General features: G+C 36.2%; 2 protein-coding genes across 3 annotated transcripts in view; both read left to right on the forward strand.

Moving 5' to 3' along the window:
* The window catches only part of RSBN1 (round spermatid basic protein 1), a 43807-nt gene extending 28944 nt beyond the window's left edge, over positions 1-14863 (forward strand). The window contains exons 5-7 of the mRNA XM_010830784.1: positions 7550-7717; positions 9032-9140; positions 9758-14863. Of these exons, the coding sequence (XP_010829086.1) occupies positions 7550-7717; positions 9032-9140; positions 9758-10231 (751 nt within the window). The 3' untranslated portion in view covers positions 10232-14863. The remainder of the gene's footprint in view (positions 1-7549; positions 7718-9031; positions 9141-9757) is intronic.
* Positions 14864-16476: 1613 nt separating this feature from the next.
* PHTF1 (putative homeodomain transcription factor 1) overlaps positions 16477-24011 on the forward strand; it is a 73374-nt gene continuing 65839 nt past the window's right edge. For both annotated transcript variants that reach the window (XM_010830782.1, XM_010830783.1), the window contains exons 1-3: positions 16477-17005; positions 17331-17405; positions 18008-18064. In XM_010830782.1, the coding sequence (XP_010829084.1) occupies positions 17361-17405; positions 18008-18064 (102 nt within the window). In that variant the 5' untranslated portion in view covers positions 16477-17005; positions 17331-17360. The remainder of the gene's footprint in view (positions 17006-17330; positions 17406-18007; positions 18065-24011) is intronic.

Below are 24011 nucleotides of genomic sequence, written 5' to 3' on the forward strand. Positions count from 1 at the left end.
ACGGGTTTTTCTCAGATAAGCAAAAGCCCTTTTTTAGTTGATTGCTTATAGAAATAATTGAGAGTTGAGCAGCTTGAAAACCATTTTTTCTGACTTATTTAAAGAGCTATCTTAAGTAAATCTCTTGTCAGTTCCTTAGTCCAGTTCACTCATTACACAGATACCAGAGTGAGGCATCCTTTTAAAAATAAAAAAAATCCTTCTATTCTTAAAACCTGGGTCCTAATTGCCTGCGAGATAAATGTCCAAACTCCTTTGTGTGGTTGATAAGGTTCTGTTATCATCTGGCCCTGACAGTATTTCTTCTAGGTGTATCTGCTTTTAATCTGGTCCGGTCACACTGAATTCAGTTTCTAAACCATGGTCTTTCACATCTGTGTGCTTTTGCCTTGCTCTTTTTACTTGGAGTAGCATCCCTTCATCATCTTCCTTTCTACCTGATATACTCTTAATGAATTTTCAAAACTCAACTTGGATGTCACTTCCCTTGTGAAGCTTTTCTTTGTTCCCTTAAACAATTGGTCATTCCCTTTTCTGTGCTCATACATCATTCTGTTCGTTAATGATCTGTTCACAAATTTTTTGGTTTTTACTATAAATTTTAACCTTTTTAAGGACAGTCTAATTCTTCATAGCACGTAACAAGTGATCAGTGTTCGCTGAGTAAAACCAGTGATGTATAGTAATTCATATTGGCCTAACATATTTTTTGTTTGAAGCAAAATTTGTTTAAAACAAATGTAGATTAACTTACTTTAGAACTATGAGAACAAATCTCATTTAATGAGACTGAACATGGCATATATTTGCTTAGATTATGGAAATAGGAACTCAAAATTAAGGTCCCCAAAATGAGTTTTAACAGATTAGCTTTAGACCTTACCTTAAAACTAAAAGAAAAGCAATACTAGATTTAAGTATGGATAACCTTAGTACTTGGCAATAATTATGAAAATAGTTTATAAAAACTATAAATGTGAGGTGGTAGCATGATAGAACATGGCAATAAACCAAAACTTCTGCACATTGCTAAACCACAGTTTTTGTACCTCATAATGATGAATTTTGATATTCTAAATTCTAAAGTATTATATATTTATTTATTTTAGAAAGATTTATTCTATAATCTTTCCCCAAAGGAAATGATTGGTTTCCTGATTGGTAGAAACTTAAAAAACAAACATCAGATAACAGAAAAAAAGTAAAAAGGCGAAAAATATCTATAATCCCACTCATTTAGGCATGTTAACCTTTAAATTTTGGTCTATATTCACTCATAAATTTTCTTTGTACCCCGATGAATTCCTTCTTTACATGATGATTACTTTAAAATGTGTCTTATTAAGATGCAGCCATATCATCATTTCTAAATAACTGTGTAGTTTTGACTGTATGGTTGTATCAAGATTTATTTTACCAATTCTTTATTAATGCAAATTGTTTCTGTTTTTTAGTGTATTGATAAATGGTATTTTGATAAACATGACAGTGGTGTGCTGGAACCAGTTTATACCAGCTCATAGGGCCATTGTTAGCCTCACAATTCCACGCTGAGTGAGGTCACGTGAATAGCTTGAAATTGGCCATGTTGGGAGTATTTGTACCACAGAAATCAGCAAATCAGCTAGTAGGTTGGTACGAAAGTAATTGCAGTTTCGGACTGTGAGTTTTAAATCATTTAACTAGGCTCAAACACTCTTTGTTAGTCAAAATAGGAACCATTACAGTCAGCAACAGCTGTACAACCACCTACAATGTACAATAACCAACGAGAAATAAGTTTGTTTATTTCTGTAGCATAAAAATCCATGCTTTGGGATCAGCAAACACTTGGAAAGCATTTTCTGCCTCATGCTGGTTGTGGAAGCATTTTCCCTGCAAAAAGTTGTCAGGATACCTGAAGAAGTGGTAGTTGGTTGGCAAGAGGTCAGGTAAATATGGCAGATGAGGCAAAACTTCGATAGCCTAATTCATTCAATTTTTGAAGTGTTGGTTGTGAGACGGGCGGTCAGGCATTTTCGTAGAGAAGAATTGGGCCCTTTCTGTTGACCAGTGCCAGCTGCCTGCATTGCAGTTTTCTGTGCATCTCATCAATTTGCTGAGCATACTTTTCAGAAGTAATGATTTTGCTAGGATTCAAAAAGCTGTAGTGGATCAGACCGACAACAGACCACCAGTGACCATCACCTTTTTTTGGTGCAAGTTTGGCTTTGGGAAGTGCTTTGGAGCTTCTTCACAGTCCAACAGTGAGCTGGTTGTCACCAGTTGTATAAAATCCACTTTTCATCACACATCACAGTCCAATCGAGAAATGGTTCATGGTTGTGTAGAATAAGAGAAGATGACACTTCAAAAGGACGCTTTTTTTGATTTGCAGTTAACTCATGAGGCATCTACTTAGTGGGCTTTTTCATCTTTCCAACTTGCTTCAAATGCCAAACAACCATAGAATGGTTGAGGTTGAGTTCTTCGGCAACTTCTTGTGTGAGGATCAGCTCTGATGATTCTTTCAGTTGGTTGCTGTCACCTTCAAATGGCCAGCCACAGTGCTTCTCATCTTCTAGGCTCTCATCTTCTTTGCAAAAACCCCTTGAACCACCACTGCACTGTATGTACGTTTCTAGTTCCTGGGCCACATGTGTTGTTGATGTTGCGAGTTGTCTCTGCTGCTTTACGACTCATTTTGAACTCGAATAAGAAAATTGCTCAAATGTGCTTTTTGTCTAACATCATTTCTATAGTCTAAAATAAATATAAAGCAAACAGTAAGCAATAAGTCATTAGCAAAACATAAAGCAAGAAATGCACATTAAAATGATATATAACATAATCACATTTATTTAAGAATGTATTCCAGTATTAAATGGCAGGTTTCAACAATGAAAACTGCAATTACTTTTGCACCAACCTAATGCAAATCAGCCATCTCCCCCACTAAAGCCAATTACTAAACATTTATGGTACATCATTGTGGCTGGCTGGTTGGTTGATAGGTAGGTAGGTAGGTAGATATTTTTTGTGTATATGCATGTTTATTTTCTTGGTAGAAATTGCTAAAGGCTCAAAGTATATACACATTTCTAAATGACTTCCAGAAATGTACCAATTTATATTTCTACCCAATAGTAAGATAGTACCCTTTCCCCTGTGCCCTCCACTAACATTCTCTTTTTTCATCTGATTGGACAAAAATGTTATTTTAATTTGCCTTTTTGAGGGGTTTGAATTTCTTCTTCTGTGATTCCCTTTTAATTTTCTTTACTTATATTTCCATTGGGATGTTGTTTCTTTTCTCTTTAGTCACAGAAAGTTTTATTCATATGTTGTCAGATACATCTTTTCCTCTGAGATTTCTTTCTTAGTGGCAAATTTAGAAAGGCCTTCTCTCATTTAGTGTTACAAAATACTCACATTTTCTCCTAGTTACATATGTGATTTCAGTATTATGTATTTAACCTGGTGTTGATTTCAGTATAGAGGGAGAGATTGTTTAACATTCTTTCCAAGTAATTACACAGTTGTACCCACATTGTTTATTTAACAATTTATTATTTCTCCACTAATCTGAGGTACTATCAAATTTAATTTCTATTGGGATTAAATATTCTTAAGAGAGCCATCAAAAGCAGTTTGAGTTAGAGTGAATAAATCAGAACTTAAACAGTAATGTCATCTTTATGTGTTATTGACAATGTCCTGTTGCTGAAAATGATGAAATCAATGCGGAAGCTGTTTAGTTATCAAGGGCACTGCAAATGAAGATGATCTTTAAATTTATGAACTCTAGAGTTAAAGAAATATATGCACAGGGTTTTAAAACATCAAACAGTATGGGGGGGCGGTTATAATTAAAACAAAATCCTGGCTACCTTTTCCTCCAGATGAAAACACCTTTTTTTCACCAGAGGCAAAAATGTTTTCTGTTTTTAATGCCCTTTTTGTTTTAAGGCTTTGACAGGAAATTTGTCAATTTCATGGTATACTGGGTAGGGATTCCTTCCTTTTGGGATTTTCCAGATAGTTAAATGACTCTTACTCTAGCCTTTTCCTCCCCCTTGTACTTTTTGTCAACTGTGCTTATACATTGTTGAGGTTAATTCGTATTCTGTTTTAAAACTGTAATTAGGCTCTATATGCTTTGTCAAGAGCAGTATTCTAAAATTTGAAAGTCAGTAAATGGCATTTAAAATAATATGGGTAGTAAGTTTACTGGAGGCTAAAATTCGTATTCTAAGGTTCGAGTGGTTTGTTGTCACTCAAAGGAATAATAAACATAAGGATCTTTCTTTTCTATATTTCACCTAGATACTGAAAATCATGCCACATTTTAGTTTGGTTCATATTTGGATCTTGCTGGTTATTTTTGAATTGTTCGGTTTTTCTTGTTTCTGATGGCCTTTTTTGAGGGGATACTACTGTACACTTTTGACCATATTTCTAATATCTTCTATTCTTTCTGTTGTTTAAGATTTGGCTTCCCAGGTAGCTCAGACAGTAAAGAATCTGCTTGCAAAGCAGGAGACCTGTAATCCCTGGATTGGGAAGATCCCCTAGAGAAGGGAATGGCAGCCCACTCCAGTATTCTTGCCTGGAGAATTTCATGAACAGCGGAGCCTGGTGGGACTACAGTCCAATGGGGTTACAAAGACTTTTTTCTAAAATCACACTAACTTTCTACATGGCTTTGGCTACTGCTTCTTTTTGGCTTTTCTTTTTTTTTTTTTAAATATAGCTTCTTTGAGGGAGAATGTTGTTAGTTAATTGCATTCTTTGCTTTTATCATACCTTCAAGAATCCAGAATTTCAACCATACTGTCTGGTCTAACACATCACTTTTTACCTGGAAATCTTTTGGAGCTCTGTGTTTTTTTTTCCTCAATGTGAAAAGCTTATTTCACAGTTACCTACCTAGTAGTTCCCATTTAATGTTTTTCTACCTAAACTTATGGTTGTCTTCTTTCTGGGTTTATTTCTTTTTCTGCTTGATGACATACTCATTATATTCTAAGAAAAGGAAGGTATTGAGTGATCATAATGTCTGAAAATTTCTTTTTATGTTGTTAAATATGATCTGTAGTTTAGCTGGAGTCTAGAAGATGTATTTTCCTTAGGATTTTTTAACATTGCCCCAATGTCTTCTGGTATCTAATATTGTTTATGAGAAGTCTTAATTCCAGTGTCATTATTGTTCCTTTGTAAGTAACCTGTTTTCTTTTCCTCTCCTGGGAGCTTAATTTCACAATGACACATCTTTGCTTGGGTTTTTAATTCCTATTCTTACATTTTAATCCTTTTTGTTGTTTGGTGGGTTCCTTAAACTTAAAAATTCATGTCTTTTTTGATTTCTGGAAATTTTTCTTGCTTAGTTGCTTCAGTAATCTTTTCATTTCTCTATTATTTCTTTCTGTTGTTGCTTGTAACCAAAACCAGTGGTTTTGGAAACTGCTGTTGGTTGAATAGATCTCCCAGTTTGATTAGCTTCATATTTCTTATTATCTTTCTGCTTTCGATTTTGGGACATTTACTTGACATTTGTCTTCTGACAAAATTCTTAAATTTCAGTGTTGTTTATTTTGTTGTTTTTCAGGCTGCTGTAGACTGTCTTCACATATCTGGTGATTCTTGGTTTACTTGTTTCTATTTAGAAATAAAGCATTGGGCTTACTGGGCATTCTTTTTGTATTTCAGTAAGGTTTGTCAATAGGTAGGTTTCACTTTGGAGTTAACAGGCATAGAAGTGGACATTAAAGGATATGTCCAAATGCCAGAGGATTATGTGAGTGTATATAGTAAGTTCAATGTGTTTAGAGAAGAACATGCAGGTATTTTTGGCTGAAAGTTTATCAGAATGGTTTTGGTTACAAGCAACAAAATTGATTCAAACTGGTTCATAAAGTAAAATGTTGTCTTGTATTTTAGGAAGTTCAGAGAGGTTGACTCTAGGCCCGTATAGTCAGTGGTTCAGTGTTGTCATCAAGAAACAAGGTCTTTTCCTTTTTTCTCCTCTGTCATTCTCTCTACCTAGGCTTTGTATTTACAGTGGCTTCCATTATGGTTGTTGCTGAATGGTGATAGCAGTTCTAGGTATACATCTGGATCTGGTTATATCTAAAAAAAAGAAAAGAGTGTTTTCTTTACTACTTTCTTAGGAGCCAGGGAGCTTCCCAAAAGTCTTAGCAGATTTCCTGTCATATTGCTAGCCAGAATCGGTTTGTGCTTATTCCTGTATCATTCACTGGCAAGGGGAATGAACTTAACATAGTTTGCCAGAGTTCATCAGGATCCATCTCTGGAACTTGTGAATGAGGGTAGGGACAGAGAGACCTAATAAAAATTAAGAGTTCTTTCAAAGAAATTAAGGTGAGAGATAAATGCTGGTGGGTCACCTACATTGCCTTCTGTATGAGTTTAAATACCTGACCAAATTTCTGCCACAGGAGTGACAGCTGACAGGTTTAATTTGCAGAATTTCACTTTATTTGCTCTTTTTTCAACTGTACTTCCTTTCTGTCCATTATCCTTATTTTACTAGCCTTTTTAGCTGCCATTCCCTTCTTGTTTAGTCTAGGCTTGTGGCTTTCTCCACTCAGTTTCATTAGTCCAAAAAGTTTTAATCATTTTTCATCTTCCAGAAATGTGTTGATGGTGTTCATTTACTGATTTATTTTCTTTGTTGCTTCGCATTCATTCCTTTACTGTCACCTTTAGATTATTATATTTAGAAGGTTTTGAGCACACAAAAAAGGAGAAGATAATATAATAAACTCTCATGTATTGAATAGCAACAGTTACCAATTCATAGCCAGTTCTGTTTCATCTATAATCCCATCCATTCCTCCACTTCTCTTCCCCACCCTTACTACATTAGCTTGAAGTCTTTTACTTCCATTTTCATGTGGAAGCAGATGTAGTTGCTCAGGTTGCCTTCTTCAGTTAAGTCTAGTAGAATGCTTTGAGACTTAAAAATGACTCCAGGTACAAGAAACATACAGCCTTGAATTGTGAATCAAATTTTCTGTTACTAGGCAACTAATCTTTTGGTAATTTCTTATTTCATATTGCAGTATAGCCAATTAAAAATGTTGTGATTGTTTCAGGTGGACAGCAAAGTGACTCAGCTATACATACACATGGGTCCATTCTCCCCTAAACTCCTCTTTCATCCAGCTTGCCCCAAAACATTGAGCAGAGTTCCCTGTGCTATATATTGTAGGTCCTCATTGATTATCCATTTTAAATAGAGCAGTATATACATGCTACAGAGCTATATATATTTGTCTATTTATAGTGTTTGTATATTCAAACACCGCATTTGTGCCAGGTCAGGATAACAGCTGTCATATTATCATGACATCATGACTGAGAAAAGGAGGTCACCCCATTCAGCATTACATTATGGCATGTCAGATGCTGATGATCGAAATTGCTGAACCTTCTCAGCCCTCATTTAAGATTTGGTATTTTAGTAGATTTATTTGTCTTACTGCTGTTAATTTTTTATGTTGCTGCTTTCTTCTCCCTCATTATTTTGAAACCAAATTGACTACAGATCAATGAATGAAATTAAAAATCTCCAGTACCTACCTCGGACCAGTGAACCCCGGGAAGTCCTCTTTGAAGATAGGACAAGAGCTCATGCTGATCATGTAGGTCAGGGGTTTGACTGGCAGAGTACGGCTGCTGTTGGGGTTTTGAAAGCTGTACAGTTTGGTGAATGGTAAGTTAATGGAACTCAATTGCAAGATTGAGTCCACATTTTCTTAAGGCAGCATTAACCAATTTGAAAAGTCACGAACAGTTTTAATTGTGGTAAAATACACATAACAAAATGAAAATGAAAATCCTAACAATTTTTAATTTTAATGTTTGTAGTAATATTAAGTATATTCACATTGTTGTAAAACAAATCTCTAGTAGAACTTTTTCATCTTGCAGAACTGTAACTCTATACCTTTTATTCAATAACTCCCCTTTCTCCTCTCCCCCAGTTCCTGGCGAACATCACTCTATGAATTTGACCACTTTAAATACGTCATATAAATGGAATCAAACAGTTATTGTCTTTTTGTGATTGACTGATTTCAGTTAGCATTGTATCCTCAAGGTTCATCCATATGGTACCGCGTGTCATAATTTCCTTCCTTTTAAAGGCTGAATAGTACTTCATTATATGTATATGCTATGTTTTGTTTGTCCATTTGTCTGTCAGTGGACACTTGGGTCGCATCCACCTTTTGGCTGTTATAAACAAACATCTTTTCATGGCGTGCTTTCATTCTTTTGGGTATATACCCAGAAGTGGAATTGCTAGGTCATATAGTAACCCACTTCAGTGTTCTTGCCTGGAGAATCCCAGGGACGGGGGAGCCTGGTGGGCTGCCGTCTATGGGGTCGCACAGAGTCGGACACGACTGAAGCGACTTGGCAGCAGAGTAATTCTATTTTTAATTTTGGGAGCAACTGCTATACTGGCTTTCTTACAGGTTGCACCCTTTTACACTCAGGGCCTGGTTTTAACAAGGCTCAGAACATATTTAAAAGCTGTATTTTACTTTGTTTTTCATATTTATGCCTTTAGGGTCTTCAATATTGTTGTAGAGTTTGGTTTGATCTTTAGAATTAGAGTTCAATCACAGGTTGACAGTAATATTTTAAGTTAAAGATTATTTTTTTTCCTACTCTATGCTTTGAAAACTGGAATGTGTGGTATTTATGTCTGAGATGTATTCTGGAATGTGTGGTATTTGTGTCTGAGATGTATTCTGTCCATTTCTTTCTGTCAAGATGATGATGTCCGGTGGCATGGTCATTAAAGTTTAAGTTTTATAACAACTAATTTTAATTTTTTAAAAATCACTTTATTGATGTTTTATTTTTTTAAGTTGATGAAAGAAACAAATGTATACTTTGTCCTAGTCTTATGCATCTATTTCTTTGCTAGTGTAGCAGTTCCAGGAACAGGAAGATTGAAATTGTCATCATTTTCCATTATGAGATGCTTGTTTCTAAAACTTAATTTTGTCAATCTTAGGAGTGACCAACCTCGCATAACCAAAGATGTGATTTGTTTTCATGCTGAGGATTTTACTGATGTTGTACAGAGACTTCAGTTAGACCTTCATGAACCTCCAGTTTCCCAGGTAAGAACTTTTGCTTTTTCTTTGCTCTTTGAGTGAGATCTTAGAAATTAAGTATCTGTACTTATTTAATTGTGCATTTTACCTTTTAGTTGGATACATGGTATAGTGAATTTAATTTCATTTTAAAAGCTGTTTGTGGAGGATGTTGAAAATCATTAAAATGGAGCTTCCCAAGAAAAATGCTTAGGGTCTCCCTTCAGTCATTGGGATGCCAGGTGGGACTGAGGAGAGGACCCAGGATGCTCAGTTTGGGCCATGAGCAGTCTCAGCTGTTAACCAGATTGCACTGTGTGCCCTCACCTACAAAAGGCTGGAAGACAGTGAAAGAAACAGATAAATGTTGCTCTGGCATGGGGCAAAGAATATTGATATTTAGTTGCATTTTGAATTATTTAATGATTCTGTAGGCCAGTCCTAATTTTAATCTGTACTTTATTACTAGAAAAGTAATAACATATGAGGAAAAATGTATCTTAGGAATTGTAGTAAATTGTATATTGTATAGTATTGTTTGGCTTTAATTTGAACCTACTGTTTTCCTGTGCTGATTATTTTATTTGACTTAATCTTTGCATATTTTACTTTAAAATCTCATGAAACTTTTTTCCCTTTTTCAGTGTGTGCAGTGGGTGGATGAAGCAAAACTAAACCAAATGAGGCGGGAAGGCATTCGTTATGCTCGAATTCAGCTGTGTGACAATGATATCTACTTCATCCCTAGAAATGTCATTCATCAGTTCAAAACAGTGTCAGCAGTGTGCAGCTTAGCCTGGCATATAAGGCTTAAACAGTACCACCCTGTTGTGGATGCCTCTCAAAACACAGAAGGCAGTTCTAATGTGGACTGTGATTTAACTGGAAAGCAAGAATTAGAAGTTGACTCCCAGTGTGTGAGGATAAAAACTGAATCTGAGGAAACATGCACAGAGACGCAGCTTTTGACAACTGCTTCATCATCCTTCCCACCTTCATCTGAACTTAATCTACAGCAAGATCAGATGACTCAGTCTATTCCAGTTTTAAAGGTGGAAAGTAGACTGGACTCTGACCAGCAACACAGTCTACAGGAACATTCAAGCACTCCTGTGTGATATGTACATATTCAAACACATTTTTTAACTTTTTTAAATTTTGATGTGAAGTTATAGTTTTATAACTGGCTTAAGTTAAGTTTTATTGGAGAAATCTTGCCTATAATTCTATAAAGAGAAATGACATTCCACAAATGTCAAGCATATCTTTTTTACACAGATTATGCAAAGTTAAGAGTTGTATCTTATCCCGTTAGTACAGTATGTAATAGTGGGTCTGCTGCTACTTTCTGTTTTAAGGTGTGAGGTAACAATTCAATCTCTTCTTCAAATCAAAATGAGAATTCTCTGGAATAACAGATTCTTATTTGGTAAATTAATTCACTTCCTTTAATTTTATCTTGACTTGTCTCTTGCCATTTTTGCTGTTTTTATGATAGAAGATCAGATTTATGATTTAGTACTTGTGCTTTTATGGCACAGATCCAATTTCTACAGTAAAAATGGCATAGGTTGCAGGAAAGAGGTCCTGCATCTTGTACATGGGCAAGTCATTTATTTAGTTTCAACCATAAAGAGCAGGTAGTTTCTAAGGAATTCAGTGGCTCTCTGATTTCTTAACAAACGAGAAAGCACAGCACTTTCTGATCCAAACTGTTTTTTTTTTTTTTTTGGTATCTGTTATTTAAAGCCCAGTGGATATTTCAATTAAAAATATCTAAAGATGAATAGTCCTTGGTCATTCATTCTCCATGGTTCATTAATCTCTTCTAGAATACTTGGTAACTATGGAAGATATTTTGGGTAAAAGAGATAATGTTGACATGATACTCTATATTGTTCTGCTTCCTAGCATCCTCACATTCTGTGTGGACACTTTTGCTTCCTAAACTGATCATGAGTATCAAACTTATAGAATGATATCTATCTTTCAGATGAGGCTGCCATATTTTGTGCATGAAACTTAGGAAAAACTATTTTTGTCACCTAGCATCAACCTCTTCATGATAAAGATCTATTGACACCTGGGTTTATTTATTATTGCTCTGTGTTGCTACTGTCTAATAAAGAATATGGCACTAGACTTCATCCTAGAGTTTCAGGTAGCCTAATCCTTATTAGTGCCTGAGTATTTAACAGTTTTTTTTCTGAACAGGCACAATTCATATAGCTAGTAGTCTTAACTTTCTGTTATTTTAGAATGTTAATGTGATACACATTTCACTTTCTCTTAGTTAATAATATGATAGGCCTTTTGCTTATTAAAGGAAGAGTACTCCCCACACCTAAGACCAGATTCTTGTATCTACCTGGTTATAGTGCAATTTGGAGATTTTTTTTTCCTGGAGAGTGAGATTTGGAATATTTACATTAACATAGGCAAAAAAAGATGCTGCTTCATTATGTCTGTCACCATGAAAACATAGCTGCATCTTTTGAAATACAAATATGAATTTTCTCTAAAATATTCTGAAATAGGTTAAATCTTATATAAATATTACTTTGTGCAATATTGTTGTGTAGTTAAACGCATATTAGCAAAGTATAGGGGTCACTGTGTAAACCGATAGAAAAGTAACCATCAGCAAATACTGCAGTGATTAGTTAGAATCTGTATTATTCCTTATATATATGTATATGTATGTATTCTCTGTTACAAAGGATGAAGACAAATAGAGAAACATTTCAGTGTAAACCATTTATGAATTGGAAGTGATGTTGGTTTTAGTTATCTTTGTAAATAAGGTAATTAGAATGGTATGAAGAGTAATGTGATTATTGCAGGGGTGTTTCGAAATCCTGGGTATAAATTTTAGGGTGAATTCTAGTTTATCAAGACTAGTTTTTAAGGGACCTGCCTTTGAGGGTGTTTTTTGTTATTTTAGGGGGAGGGGGTGAATCACTGAGTATGTGGGTTTGGGTTATTTCTTGTTTTTGTTTTACTGTCCAGAAGAATTTCATAGAGCTTTACCAGGCTGTGCAAAGTAAAATTCTTCTCAGGCAACATTTGCTTTTCAAAATAATCATGAAGAACAAGGTTGTTAAAGTGAAAACTTTTTATTTTTTTCTTGTCTTCCAAGATCCGATTTCCCCATCTCCCACTTGCCATCCAGCAGATGCCATCTGTCATCTAAGCTGGTCATTGCTAATAAACAAGGAGACTGTCTCCTGACAGCCAGCACTGTGTATAATCACTCAGGAACCAGCGGATCTGCAAAGACCTACAATCAAAAACAAATCCCCATTTTCTTTTTATAAAACATTCTACCCTCAACTCCAATATGAAAACAGTATAAAGATGTTTAAAATCATGTACTAATAAATTCATTGTATGTTAGAACTGCAATAGAACCGAGAGAGAAACATTTAGCTAGTAATGTATCTGGAAACTGAATGTCCTATGTGAGTATTAGATTTTAATAGCATGCTTTAAAGACTGATGAATATACAAGCGCAAGTTTTGAGTTTGTTACTGCTTTAAAGCTGTATCCTAGTTTAGCGATACAAATGATAGCAACTTTTCTAAAATTAAATTATTTGGTTTGGTGGAGTGAGGCATGGAACAATCTGGCGTCTTCTGATTTGTAAAGTAGTGATGGCAGTGAAGTTGTAACTGAAGTTTAAGCTGATCTTCCTTTTTGGTATATTATCTGTTGTGCCAACTCTTTTGAGATTACTTGCAGAATGTGGCTATAAGTTTTAGTATTTTGTGGAGCAGAGGCATATTTTTTAAATGTTCTTATGGAAAAGGATCCAGTAAATAAGTATTCTTAACTTAGTAATTAGAATGATTTTATGGTATTCACTAATCAGGAGAAAAGTCTTCCCCTTGCCCCAGAAGTCATACTGTAATTACCAGGATATACTCAGAGTAGGATTATGATTCAAAGAAGTAGCCCAAATTCATAAAGCAATAATAATAAAAACTACAGATCTGCTTTCCCCTCCAAAGTTTTAACTTTACAAATGAATTCCTCGGCTTAATTGTACTTTTAATTTGCTAATTTAATACTTAGGATTTGTTTCACTGGTACTTTATTATTAATACTTCAAATTAAAGACATTTGGAAGGTCCCCTTTCCCCTTAGAGACAGCTGGAATAACGACTAATATTAAAAGCTCTTGTAGGGGGAAAAAGGAGCTTATCAAATAAAATTATTTACTAAACTAAACCTTAGGAAAAGATGTTTTGCATCAGTCTTAATAGGCAAAAAGTTCATGCTTAGTGACTGGAGAGATTTTTGCTTATAGCTTTTCCCTCTATAAATACTATCTAGAATGAAAGCTAATTTAGGAACAAGACTAACATTCAAAAAACCCTTAGTGCATATATTTTTAATTATTATTAGCTCATTATTAGATCATTTATTTTCATCTGTATTTGCCATTAAAATTTATTTGCATTTATATCTTTAGAATAACTGAGTTTGTGTCTTTCTGTTTTATCATTGCTACAAGTTTTATAAAAAGAACCTTTCACTAGTACATGCCAGAGGTTCATATTTCTGCTAAGTATTATTTTTTTAAAAACAGATTGTCGCTGTATTTATTGGTCATGCAGTAAGTAGAGGAAATGTACAAGACAGATGTTTTTCTTTAGCACATGGACCTATCCTCATCCTGAAAGTTTGTTGCTTTAAAAGCAAGTATCTCTCCATAAATATTATGGCCTTCCATTTTCTTCATACATCTTTTAGGATTCACTTGTGCATGTAGTTGAGACCAATGTCTCTTAATATAGCACTTTTCAATTCTCTCTAAAAAACTTATGTACTACTATCACATGTTGTAAATTTTCATGTAATAGTGTTTTCTGTGACTAAACTCCATTTTGATTGGCAGCTAAGACTTTTTTTTCCTGTGGCTTTAATTTATCTAAGAGGTCTTTGCATATAGATGAAATGTATAATTTGCCTGGCGGACTATTTGCGTTTTGTGGCCTTAGTTTGTTTATTGACATTAATGAGTGTTTTAAAAAGGTTTTTAATGAATAGTCTTAAATCTAAATTTGTGTGAATAATAATCCTTTTAACACAGTGCTTTTTTGTAGCTGTCTAAGTGTGTTAAATTGTTAAGCTATTTCTTTGTAAAATAGGACAATGGAATGCATAGTTTTTTTTTTTCCTGTAAAGTATTTTTTTAATAAACAAAGTCTGATTTGTCCTTTACTGATGTTTCATGACAAAATGAATAGCACATATGAATTCTAGCTACCTGGAACCTGTTTTTAAAGTATTTATCCCTCTCTCCTCTGTTTTCTATTATTTTGTACTATTTTAGAAAATCTTGACTTTTTAAGGAAAAGGTTATAGATGCCAGGGTAAAATTTCATCCATATCAAGAGGCAGTTAGTTTGTGGGGAAGAAGGAAAACTATGCTTGGCATTGTGGCAGTTAACCCTCTTACCGCAAAAATTGTTTCATATCTGAGAGAACAATCTTAAATTTTTGATCTGGGGATGTTGATATTTTTGAAAGTGCATGCAGTGTTAGACGTTTCAGATGTCATTGCTGTATTAAGTGACATAACTCAGTGGTTTTTTTCCCCATCAGTTCTTATTTGTGTGAACTGCTCATTAATTAAGGTACCTTTCCTAAGCACTGATAGCCCTTGCTTATGATTAGGAAAGGAAAAGGAAAGGAACTGATGTTTTTTGAGTAACTATTGAGAAGGGGACGACAGAGGATGAGATGGTTGGATGGCGACACCGACTCAATGGACATGGGTTTGGGTGGACTCCAGGAGTTGGTGATGGACAGGGAGGCCTGGCGTGCTGTGGTTCATGGGGTCGCAAAGAGTTGGACACGACTGAGCGACTTAACTGAACATTTAATCCTCACAGCCTTGAGTAGGAAGGTAACAATACAGTCTCCATAATACAGGTGAGAAAACAGGCTGTTAGACCGAATAAATTACCTGAAGTTAAATAGTGGGAGCAGGCATTTGAATGCAGTTGTGGGCTCAAAGCCCATGCTTTGCTCAGTAAGAGCCTTAGGGAGTATTGTAACTTTGTAGATGGGGCTCCTGAAGGACAATTTGCTACTTACTAGTTTTCCCTGATTGCAGTTCTTGAAGGAACTCCCCCTAAAGCCTCTTTGTGTGCTAATAAAGTAAAATGCTTAATTAGTTTACTGTAACTTACCTCTTAAAGCAAATATATACAAAAAATGACTTTTTGATTAGTCATTCTTCCCGTGCTTTTCTTTAATCAGACATTCTTGAAACCCAACAGAACTTTTAGCTGTAAGGACGGGAAAAGCTGTCACGAAGCAAAAGCAGAAAGGAAACCACTGCCAATGTGTGGAATATAGAAATAAGACTGGGTAAAATGATTTTATTCTGTGGGAGTTACTTTTATCCTGGTCGATTTTCCTCACCGGTGAAACAGGGATAGTAACTTCCATTTATGTCGATTTGCTAGCTAATCTAAAATTAGCTAGCAAACATTTACAACTGCCCATCTAAGGCTTTCTAGACTGGTCTAATTATTATCTCATTAGCTTTAAATGGACCCAAATGCTACCATTGCTGGCCAAGCAAGGACAATGCTTCAACTGAGGTTAGAATCACCGTTAGAGGTCAGTGTTCCATTAATGGCCAAAAAAAAAAAAAAGGAAAGCAGCTTACTTAAAACCTTAACCCATTCTTACATATTCATTTGAGGTGGCAACCATTCCTTTCTCCTGACCTCTCTCAGCCTGCTTGAACTCTTAACCTACAAACAGTTCTTCCCCTTGCTACCTGCCCCTATCCTAATTGGGAAAGTGCCTTGGAACTGTCCTTAAGCCTTGGCCCCTCTCTTTATTTACCCTTGAGCACCCAGAAAGATGAAGTCCTAGAGCAGTTGAGAGGCGGGAGAGATTTAATAAGCCGCAGCTTGTCAGGTCTTTCGTTCCAGAACAGCGTAAATTCACGAAAACATTTGTTCCTTCAGCAAAGGTTGAGAAACTTTAGGCCAGGCTCGTGCCAGACCCTAGTTTCTGACCTCATGGAGCCCCCAGCCTACTGAGGAAGGCCGACAGTAAATAATGAAGCACAAAGAAATATAAAACACAAGGAAAGACGAGTGTTGGCAAAGAAACGAACAGGGAACTATTGAAATATCTGGACCGACCTCCTTTAGATGGATGGCTGGGAAGTCATTTCTGAAGAAGTGGCCTGAAGGGTGATCTGAGGGAGCTGCTCAGGGCCTATACCGCCGCGGTGTAGCTCCCCAGCTCCTGGGTCCCGAAGCCTGGCGGAGGCTCGGCGGGAAGGACCCGGGCCGGGGGCGGAGCCAACTTCACTGCAAACCCCGGAAAGCGGAAGCTGCAGCCCGGCTGCACCGTGGTCTGCGGAGCTGCTGCTTCCCAGGTCTGGGTCGGCTGAGTCACGGCCCGGCCCGGCCTAGCGAGGACGCGTGTCCGCCACCCCGAAGCAGCTGCCACCGGACCTTGGGACCTCTGCACTTGACTTTTCCGGCCGGGCACAAAACCTTCGGCCGTTGCCGTAGCGGCTTGCAGTCTAGCGAATACCCCCTTCACTTTTTATCGCCCTCCTTTCTCAGTTCATTGTTTGGTTATTTTAGGGTCAGTCCGATGACCCTATAGGTCGGGCTTGGAGGGCGCCGGCTCTCTGGCGGCAGACTGCCCTCGTCTGGGCGCTGGGCAGCCGGCTGCCTCCGAGGCTGGGGCGGCCTCCGCGGTCTCCATGGTAACGGCCCGGCCGGCGTCTCTGCCTCGGGGGGAAGATGCGGCCTGCCCGGTCCGCCGCCTCGCCCCCGGCCTCACGGGCGGGCCGGGGCCACTGAGAAGGAAGGTCCCGGCCGCCGGACGGCGGGGCATTGGTCACCAGGTGAGTGCAGGACCTTGGAGAGAGGCGGAGGTAGGGTGCGGGTCAACTCCAGCGACCTTCCCTCCTCTCCTGCTTTCCTGCATCCCTAAACACACCCGCACAAAATCTCTCCGAGAGGCTCCGGTCTCCGCTGCGCCAGAGGGTTTTTTTGTTTTGTTTTGTTTTGTATGCTTTTGTTTTTGGTTTTTTTCCTGGCAGTCAGCCGGAGAACGAGACGGCCAGCAGCTTATGGAGAGGCTGAGAGAAGCGTTTTTTGACTTCTGTCCAAACTGGGAAAGTACCTTTAAACTACTGGACTCACCGACTGGTTTTCCTTCGTTTTCAGTGAAATCCCGTTCTCTGGCTGGAGACACAGATGGCCTCAAATGAGAGAGATGCTATATCGTGGTACCAAAAGAAGGTAATATCAGTGTATTTTTATTTGTAAAGCATGCTCCCTGCAGAAAGCTCCCACAAAGAATACCTATCATGTTAGTTTTTAATGAGTTTGGTAGTGCAGTGTATTCTTACATGGTATCTCAAATAGAAAACCTAGTACAAGGTCACTAGGTCTTTTGAATTCAGTTCCAGGTCCCCGCATAAGATTTTCAACCTCCTGTCTCCAGACTTCATTCACAGTGTCACAGCAGTGCTATGAGAGTTTGCTTCTCATCAAATTGCTGTTTTTTTAGACATAAAACTTTTATCTGCACAGTGTCAGCAATCTTAATGAGCTGCCCATGCCTTTTATTTCTATTTAGTTTTCTACTGATATTTTTTCTTAAGTGGAAATTATCTTTTAAGGTTTATATTTAATTTGAAATATTTTGGACATTGCTTCCAGCTTGTTTGAAATTTTGAAGGAAATAGTCTTTGGAAATAATAATTTATCCTAGCCTCAGAAAATCACAGACATTTCCCAGATATCATGTAGACACTTTAAATAGTGTCATGACTTGTGAGACTTGGCCTAAATAAAAGGATTTCCTTTCCATCATTTAAGTAGCCTGCTTCTTATTTCAGATTGGAGCATATGATCAGCAGATATGGGAAAAGTCAATCGAACAGACTCAGATTAAGGTAAATTGATTTCTTTGATTTTTTTCCACTTTGTTTTACTGCATTAATGTGTTGCAAGTACTGGATTGTACTTACTTAAAAAAAAAAAATCTGCACTTATCCACTAAGGTATTCTTTGTTCTTTGAAGTTTATAAGGAAAACAACAATACCAGTGGGATGATAAATGACAATTAACATTTGGCCTCCATATGAGAGAAACAGAAAGGGGTAGTTGGTCTGTGATTAATTTGAAATCAAATATCCAGTATAAATGAAACTATGGCTCTTTAACTGGTGGTAATTAAGAGTTAGTTGTGGTAATACAAGGCCAATTTGCTAGACCTTCAAGGTTTTTAGGTGAAGTTGTGAAAATGAACTGCCCAGGTTTTTTAGAGCATCTCCTCCTCCTTGCCTCTCTCCTCCACCCTTGCCTTTCGTCCCCCACCCCTCCCACTCCCTCTTCCTCTTTTTCTTCCTCTGCAAGTCAAATAAAATCCGTTCGTTACCTGAATCATTTTTTCAATTACTGGTTTAGAGTATCATCTTAAGTATTTCAGATTCTTAAATGTTTTTCTACACTACTTTTGGATCTGAGCAGTTTCTTGGAGTTATTTCATGCTAACCAAGAAACCAAAATTGATGTGTAATTCAGATGCAGTTTATTAATTTATAATAGGGGAAGTGAAGTGAAGTGAAGTCGCTCAGTCGTGTCTGACTCTTTGCGACCCCATGGACATCAGGCTCCTCCATCCATGGGATTTTCTAGGCAAGAGTACTGGAGTGGGTTGCCATTTCTCCAGGGAACTTCCCAACCCAGGGATTGAACCCAGGTCTCCCACATTGTAGACGGACGCTTTACCATCTGAGCCACCAGGGAATAGGGGAAGGAAGGGTTAAATAATCTAATGTTCCCAAACCAGGGCTGTGGGATCAATATGTGTTGCAGGAGTTGGGGTGGGGGGTGTTGCAAATTAGTCATGGAATTGTTGCTTGGTAGCCATATGTAATTGCATAGTCTTGAGAGATGTGGAACAGCCTAAAGACCATCCTGCCCTTAAAGAATATCTATTGACCTTAATATTTAGATCTACAGATTTAGGGTCTTACCTCCTTGGAAAGTACTGAATAATGGCTGGCAGATTCTTGTTTTTGGACCTTTCTTTTTTTAAAAAAAGAAAAAAAACATTAAAAAAATATTTATGTCTCGGTGTTATGTTGCTTCAGTTGTGTCCGACTCTTTGCGACCCTATGGACTGTAGCCCACCAGGCTCCTCTGTCCATGGGATTCTCTAGGCAAGAATACTGGAGTGGGTTGCCATGCCCTACTCCAGGGGATCTTCCCAACCCAGGGATCAAACCCACACCTCTTAGGTCTCCTGCATTGACAGGCAGGTTCTTTACCATTAGCACCACCTGGGAAGCCCAGTACAACTTAATAGTTGGTTCTGTTTATCTCCAAGTCAGATTGGTTGGGCTGGAATATTTAAATCCCAGCTGAAGTACTTTTAGGGCATGTTCTTTTTATAGGCCAATCAACTAATAAGTTATTAGAAATACATGGTACTTGGTTAACTTTTCATAATTTTGTATAGTCTCTAATGTTTTATAGTAATAGGAGACGGGGTTAGGATGAATAAATCCCCCAGTTTTATATTGTAGTTCTCAAATCCTGTCCTGTTGTTCTTTTGTGAGCTCCAAGAAGTAAGTAAGTCTGGTAGTAAGTCTGGTATAATGGAAAGCACCCAGTACTAGGGGTTGGATCTCCTTTTGTGAGCTGTCTCTAGTTTTGTGATCTTGAAAAAGCCCTGTAGTTTGACTGGTTTTGGTTTATTTATGTTTTAAAAGATTTTGCTTCCTGATATACAATTTCTTTACCTACTGCTTTCCTCTACCTGATTTAAATATTTCCACAACTCTTACTTCCATGCCATTTTATACATACCCTCCTTTTGGTACACTGTATCCTGTGTTATTTGTTAACCTGTGTGTTTTCATGGACCTCAGGGACAGGAATTGCATTTGTATCCCATTTTTTTTAGAACATCTTGATTCATATTAGGAACTTGGTATTTCTGTGTTTGATTAAAGCCAACCTATTATATATATTTTTAATCATTGTTTTCTCATAAGGTAATCTTAACACCTCCTTAGTTTAGCAGTGGAAAGAATAAAATTAAAGAGAACTCTAAAATTTACTGTTAAGGTACCAAGGCTTCCCAGGTGCTAACAATACAGTCAAGACACACATGGCTCTTGCCTTCATGAATTTCAATCTAATGGTGGTGGGAGAAAAGCCAAGTTTTTAAGTATGTTTAAGTCTTAGATGAAAACTGACAAAAGTGTAGGTTACAAAGAAGTATTTAATGCAATTTAAAACAGATTACACAAATGTAATGATTTTTGAAAACAAAAAGGAAAAAATTTGAAAACAAAAAATAACATCAGATGACAATATAATTAGAAATTATATAATAAAAATATAATTCAAAGTTATAAAAACAAATTTAAAAAATCAACTTGGATCATGCAAAGTGGTAGGCACTGTACTATAAACATTTATTGAGCTACTGTCTTTAAAGCATTTTGCTAGGTGCTGATTATGAGGAGAAAAAGTATTTACAAACAGAAGTATAACAGTTGTATAAGGGAAGAATAAGTAGCCCAATCTGGTTGGAGTATAAAATATGTAAATGAGATGATAGATTGTAAGTCAGTTTGGGGCTGAGTTCACTGTTATAAGAACTTCAGACACTATATTATAGAAAATGAAAAAAATGGTATGGTTTTGAGTAGAGGAGGCATATCATATCTGTTTTTTTGGAGGATAGAAATAAAAATGTAGTTATAACAAAATTTGTAGAGGGCTTCCAAAGCAATGCTTGATGAAATTATATCACTCTAAATGTCTATATTAACAACAAAAAAATGTCTAGATTGATTAGGAAGGAAGAGTCACAATGATTCAAGCTAATATGAAAATAATCAGAAATAAGTGAAAATAAAGTGGAAGAAATATAAAAAATAAAAGTAAAACAAATATTTATGTATTCTTCATTTAACCAATATTTGTTAGCAGCTACCTATTATGTGTAGGCAATAGGCTAGGCAATGTGTCTGTATAATGATGAACAGAAACGTTTGATTTTTTTTTACATGGAGCTTATGGTAATGTGGGAGACAAAACAATAGTAAGATAATCCTAGTAATGAATAAAAATTGCTTTGTGATAAATGCTAAGAAAGAAAGCTATTATTTTCAAGCTGTTATAACAGGGAAATGGACCTAGTCAAGGAAGTCAGAGAAGCCTTACCTGAAGAACTGATGTGTCAAATGAGATCTGAAGGATAAATAACAGTTAATTAGGTCAAGAACAAATACACGAATCCTACACAAATTCTTTCATAAAGCCGAGGAGAAAGTGTGCTTCCCAACTCATTTTAGGAGACCAGTATTACCCTGATTACAAAGACAGCACCAGAGAATTTGTTGTAACTATACTACAAAGCTACAGTAATCCAAACAGTATGGTATTGGCATAAACATAGACACATAGATCAGTGGAATAAAATAGAACATCCAGAAACGAACCTACACTTATATGGGCAATTAATCTACAACAGAGAAGGCAAGAATATACAATGAGGGAAGGACAGTCTCTTCAATAAATGGTATTGGGAAAGCTGAAAAACTACATGTAAAGACTTAAGCTGGATTGCTCTCTCACATGATGCACAAAAATGAATTCAAAAGAGATTTAAAACTTAAATGTAACACCTGAAACTATAAAACTTCCAGAAGAAATCATAGGCTGTACAGTCTTTGACATTGGTCATAGTAATATTTTTTTGGATATATATTTTCAGTCAAGGGAAATAAACCAAAAATAAACAGGGCTACAACAAACTAAAAGACTTCTGCACAGTAAAGGAAACTATCAATAAAACGAAAAGACCACCTATTGAATAGGAGAAGATATTTACAAATGGTTTATCCAAATATACAAAAAATTCATACCAGTCAACATCAAAAAAAGAAACAACCTATTATAAAATGGACAGGGGATCTGAATAGACATTTTCCAAAGAAGACATACAGATGATCAAGAGACACATGAAAAGATGTTCAGCATATTAACCATAAGGGAAATGCAAATCTAAACCACAGAGAAGTATCACCTCACATGGCAGAAGGGCTATTATCAAAAAGACAGTAAATTACAGTTGTTGGTGAAGATGTGGAGAAAAGGGAAACTTTTGCACTGTTGGTGGAAATGTAAATTAGTGCAGCCACTATGGAAAACAGTGTGAAGATTCCTTAAAAATAGAACAGCCATGTGGTCTAGCAGTTCTGCTCTTGGCTGTTTATCTGAAGGAAACAAAAACACTTAATTAGAAAAGATACATGCACTCCTATGTTCATAGTAGCTTTGTTTACAATAGCCAAGATACGGAAGCAACATAAGTGCTCACAACAGAGGGATGGATAAAGATGTGGTATCTATATACAATGGAATATTATTCAGTCATGTAAGAATGAAATCTTGCTATTTGTGACAACATGAATGGCCGAGAGGCTGTGATTCTGAGTGAAATAGTCAGAGAAAGACAAAAACTCTATGATTTCTCTTAATATGTGGGATCTAAAAAATAGATGAACAAACATAAAACAGAAAAAAGGCTATAGATGTAGATAGAGTAAACAGGTGTTGCCAGAGAGGGGTTACAAAGGGAAAGAAATAGGTAAGGGAGATTAAGAAGTACAAACTTCCAGTTGCAGAATGAATGAGTCACTTGTATGAAATGTAGTGTGGGGAATATAGTCAGTAATTATGTAATATCTTTGCATGGACAGATGATAATTAGACTTAAGTTCAGTACATCCTGAACTGTATAAAGGTATGAAATTACTATGTTGTATAACATACTGTTTTAGGTTAATTGTATTTCGAAAACAAACTCAGAGAAAAAGAGATCAGGTATGTGATTACCAGGGGTGGGGAGTTGGGGGAGGGGTATTGGATGAAGGCAGTCAGAAGATACAAACTTCCAATTATAAGATAAATTAGTACTAGGAATGTAATGTACAACATGATAAACCATAAATAATGCTTCTATATGTTATATATGAAAGTTGTTAACAGAGTTAATCCTAAGAGTTTGCATCACAAGGAAAAAAATTTTTTTTCTGTTTTTTTAATTTTGTATCTATGAGATGGTAGATGTTCACTAAATTTATTGTGGTAATCATTTCATGATGTATATAAGTCATATCATTATGCTCTGTACTGTAAACTTAATATGGTATTGTATGTCAATTATATCTCAATAAAACTGAAAGAAAAAAGTCCTACCTGAGACATAATATGGAGTTTTTAATAACTATCATACTGATTTATTTTAAAAAAAAAAAAAGAAAATTTGTCCTAAACATATACATTGGCCCAAAAATGTAAAAATCTTTAATAAAATATCAGCAAACCAAATTCAGTAACATACAAAATGGATTATCTACTGTGACCAAGTGGGATATCTGAGAATGTGTCATTAGTTTAAAATTATAAGATGATATAATATACCATATTAATGGAATAAAGGATAAAACCACATGATCTTTTTAGTAGAGACTAAAAACATTTGACAAAATTCAGTGCCCATTACTGATGAAATAGTAAGTAATTTTTTCAGTCTGTCAAAGGATGTCTATAAAAAACCCACTACAGTTAGGGAGTGCGTTGTCTCTCAAATCAGGAACAAAGCAAGATGTCTGCTCTTAACATTGATTTAACATTGTACTAGGGATTCTAGCCTGTGCAGTAAAGCAAGGAAAAGAAGTGAAAGGCATTGAGATGCAAAAGAAAATGAAAATTGCCTTTATTCATGATGACTTGATCCCCTATTTAGAAAATCCTGACATTACTAACAATAAATGAGTTTAGCAAGGCCTCTAGATTTAAAATCAATATACAAA

Source organism: Bison bison, unplaced genomic scaffold (genome assembly GCF_000754665.1).
Source record: "Bison bison bison isolate TAMUID 2011002044 unplaced genomic scaffold, Bison_UMD1.0 scf7180017864519, whole genome shotgun sequence".
In the NCBI taxonomy this organism is placed as follows: Eukaryota; Metazoa; Chordata; class Mammalia; order Artiodactyla; family Bovidae; genus Bison; species Bison bison.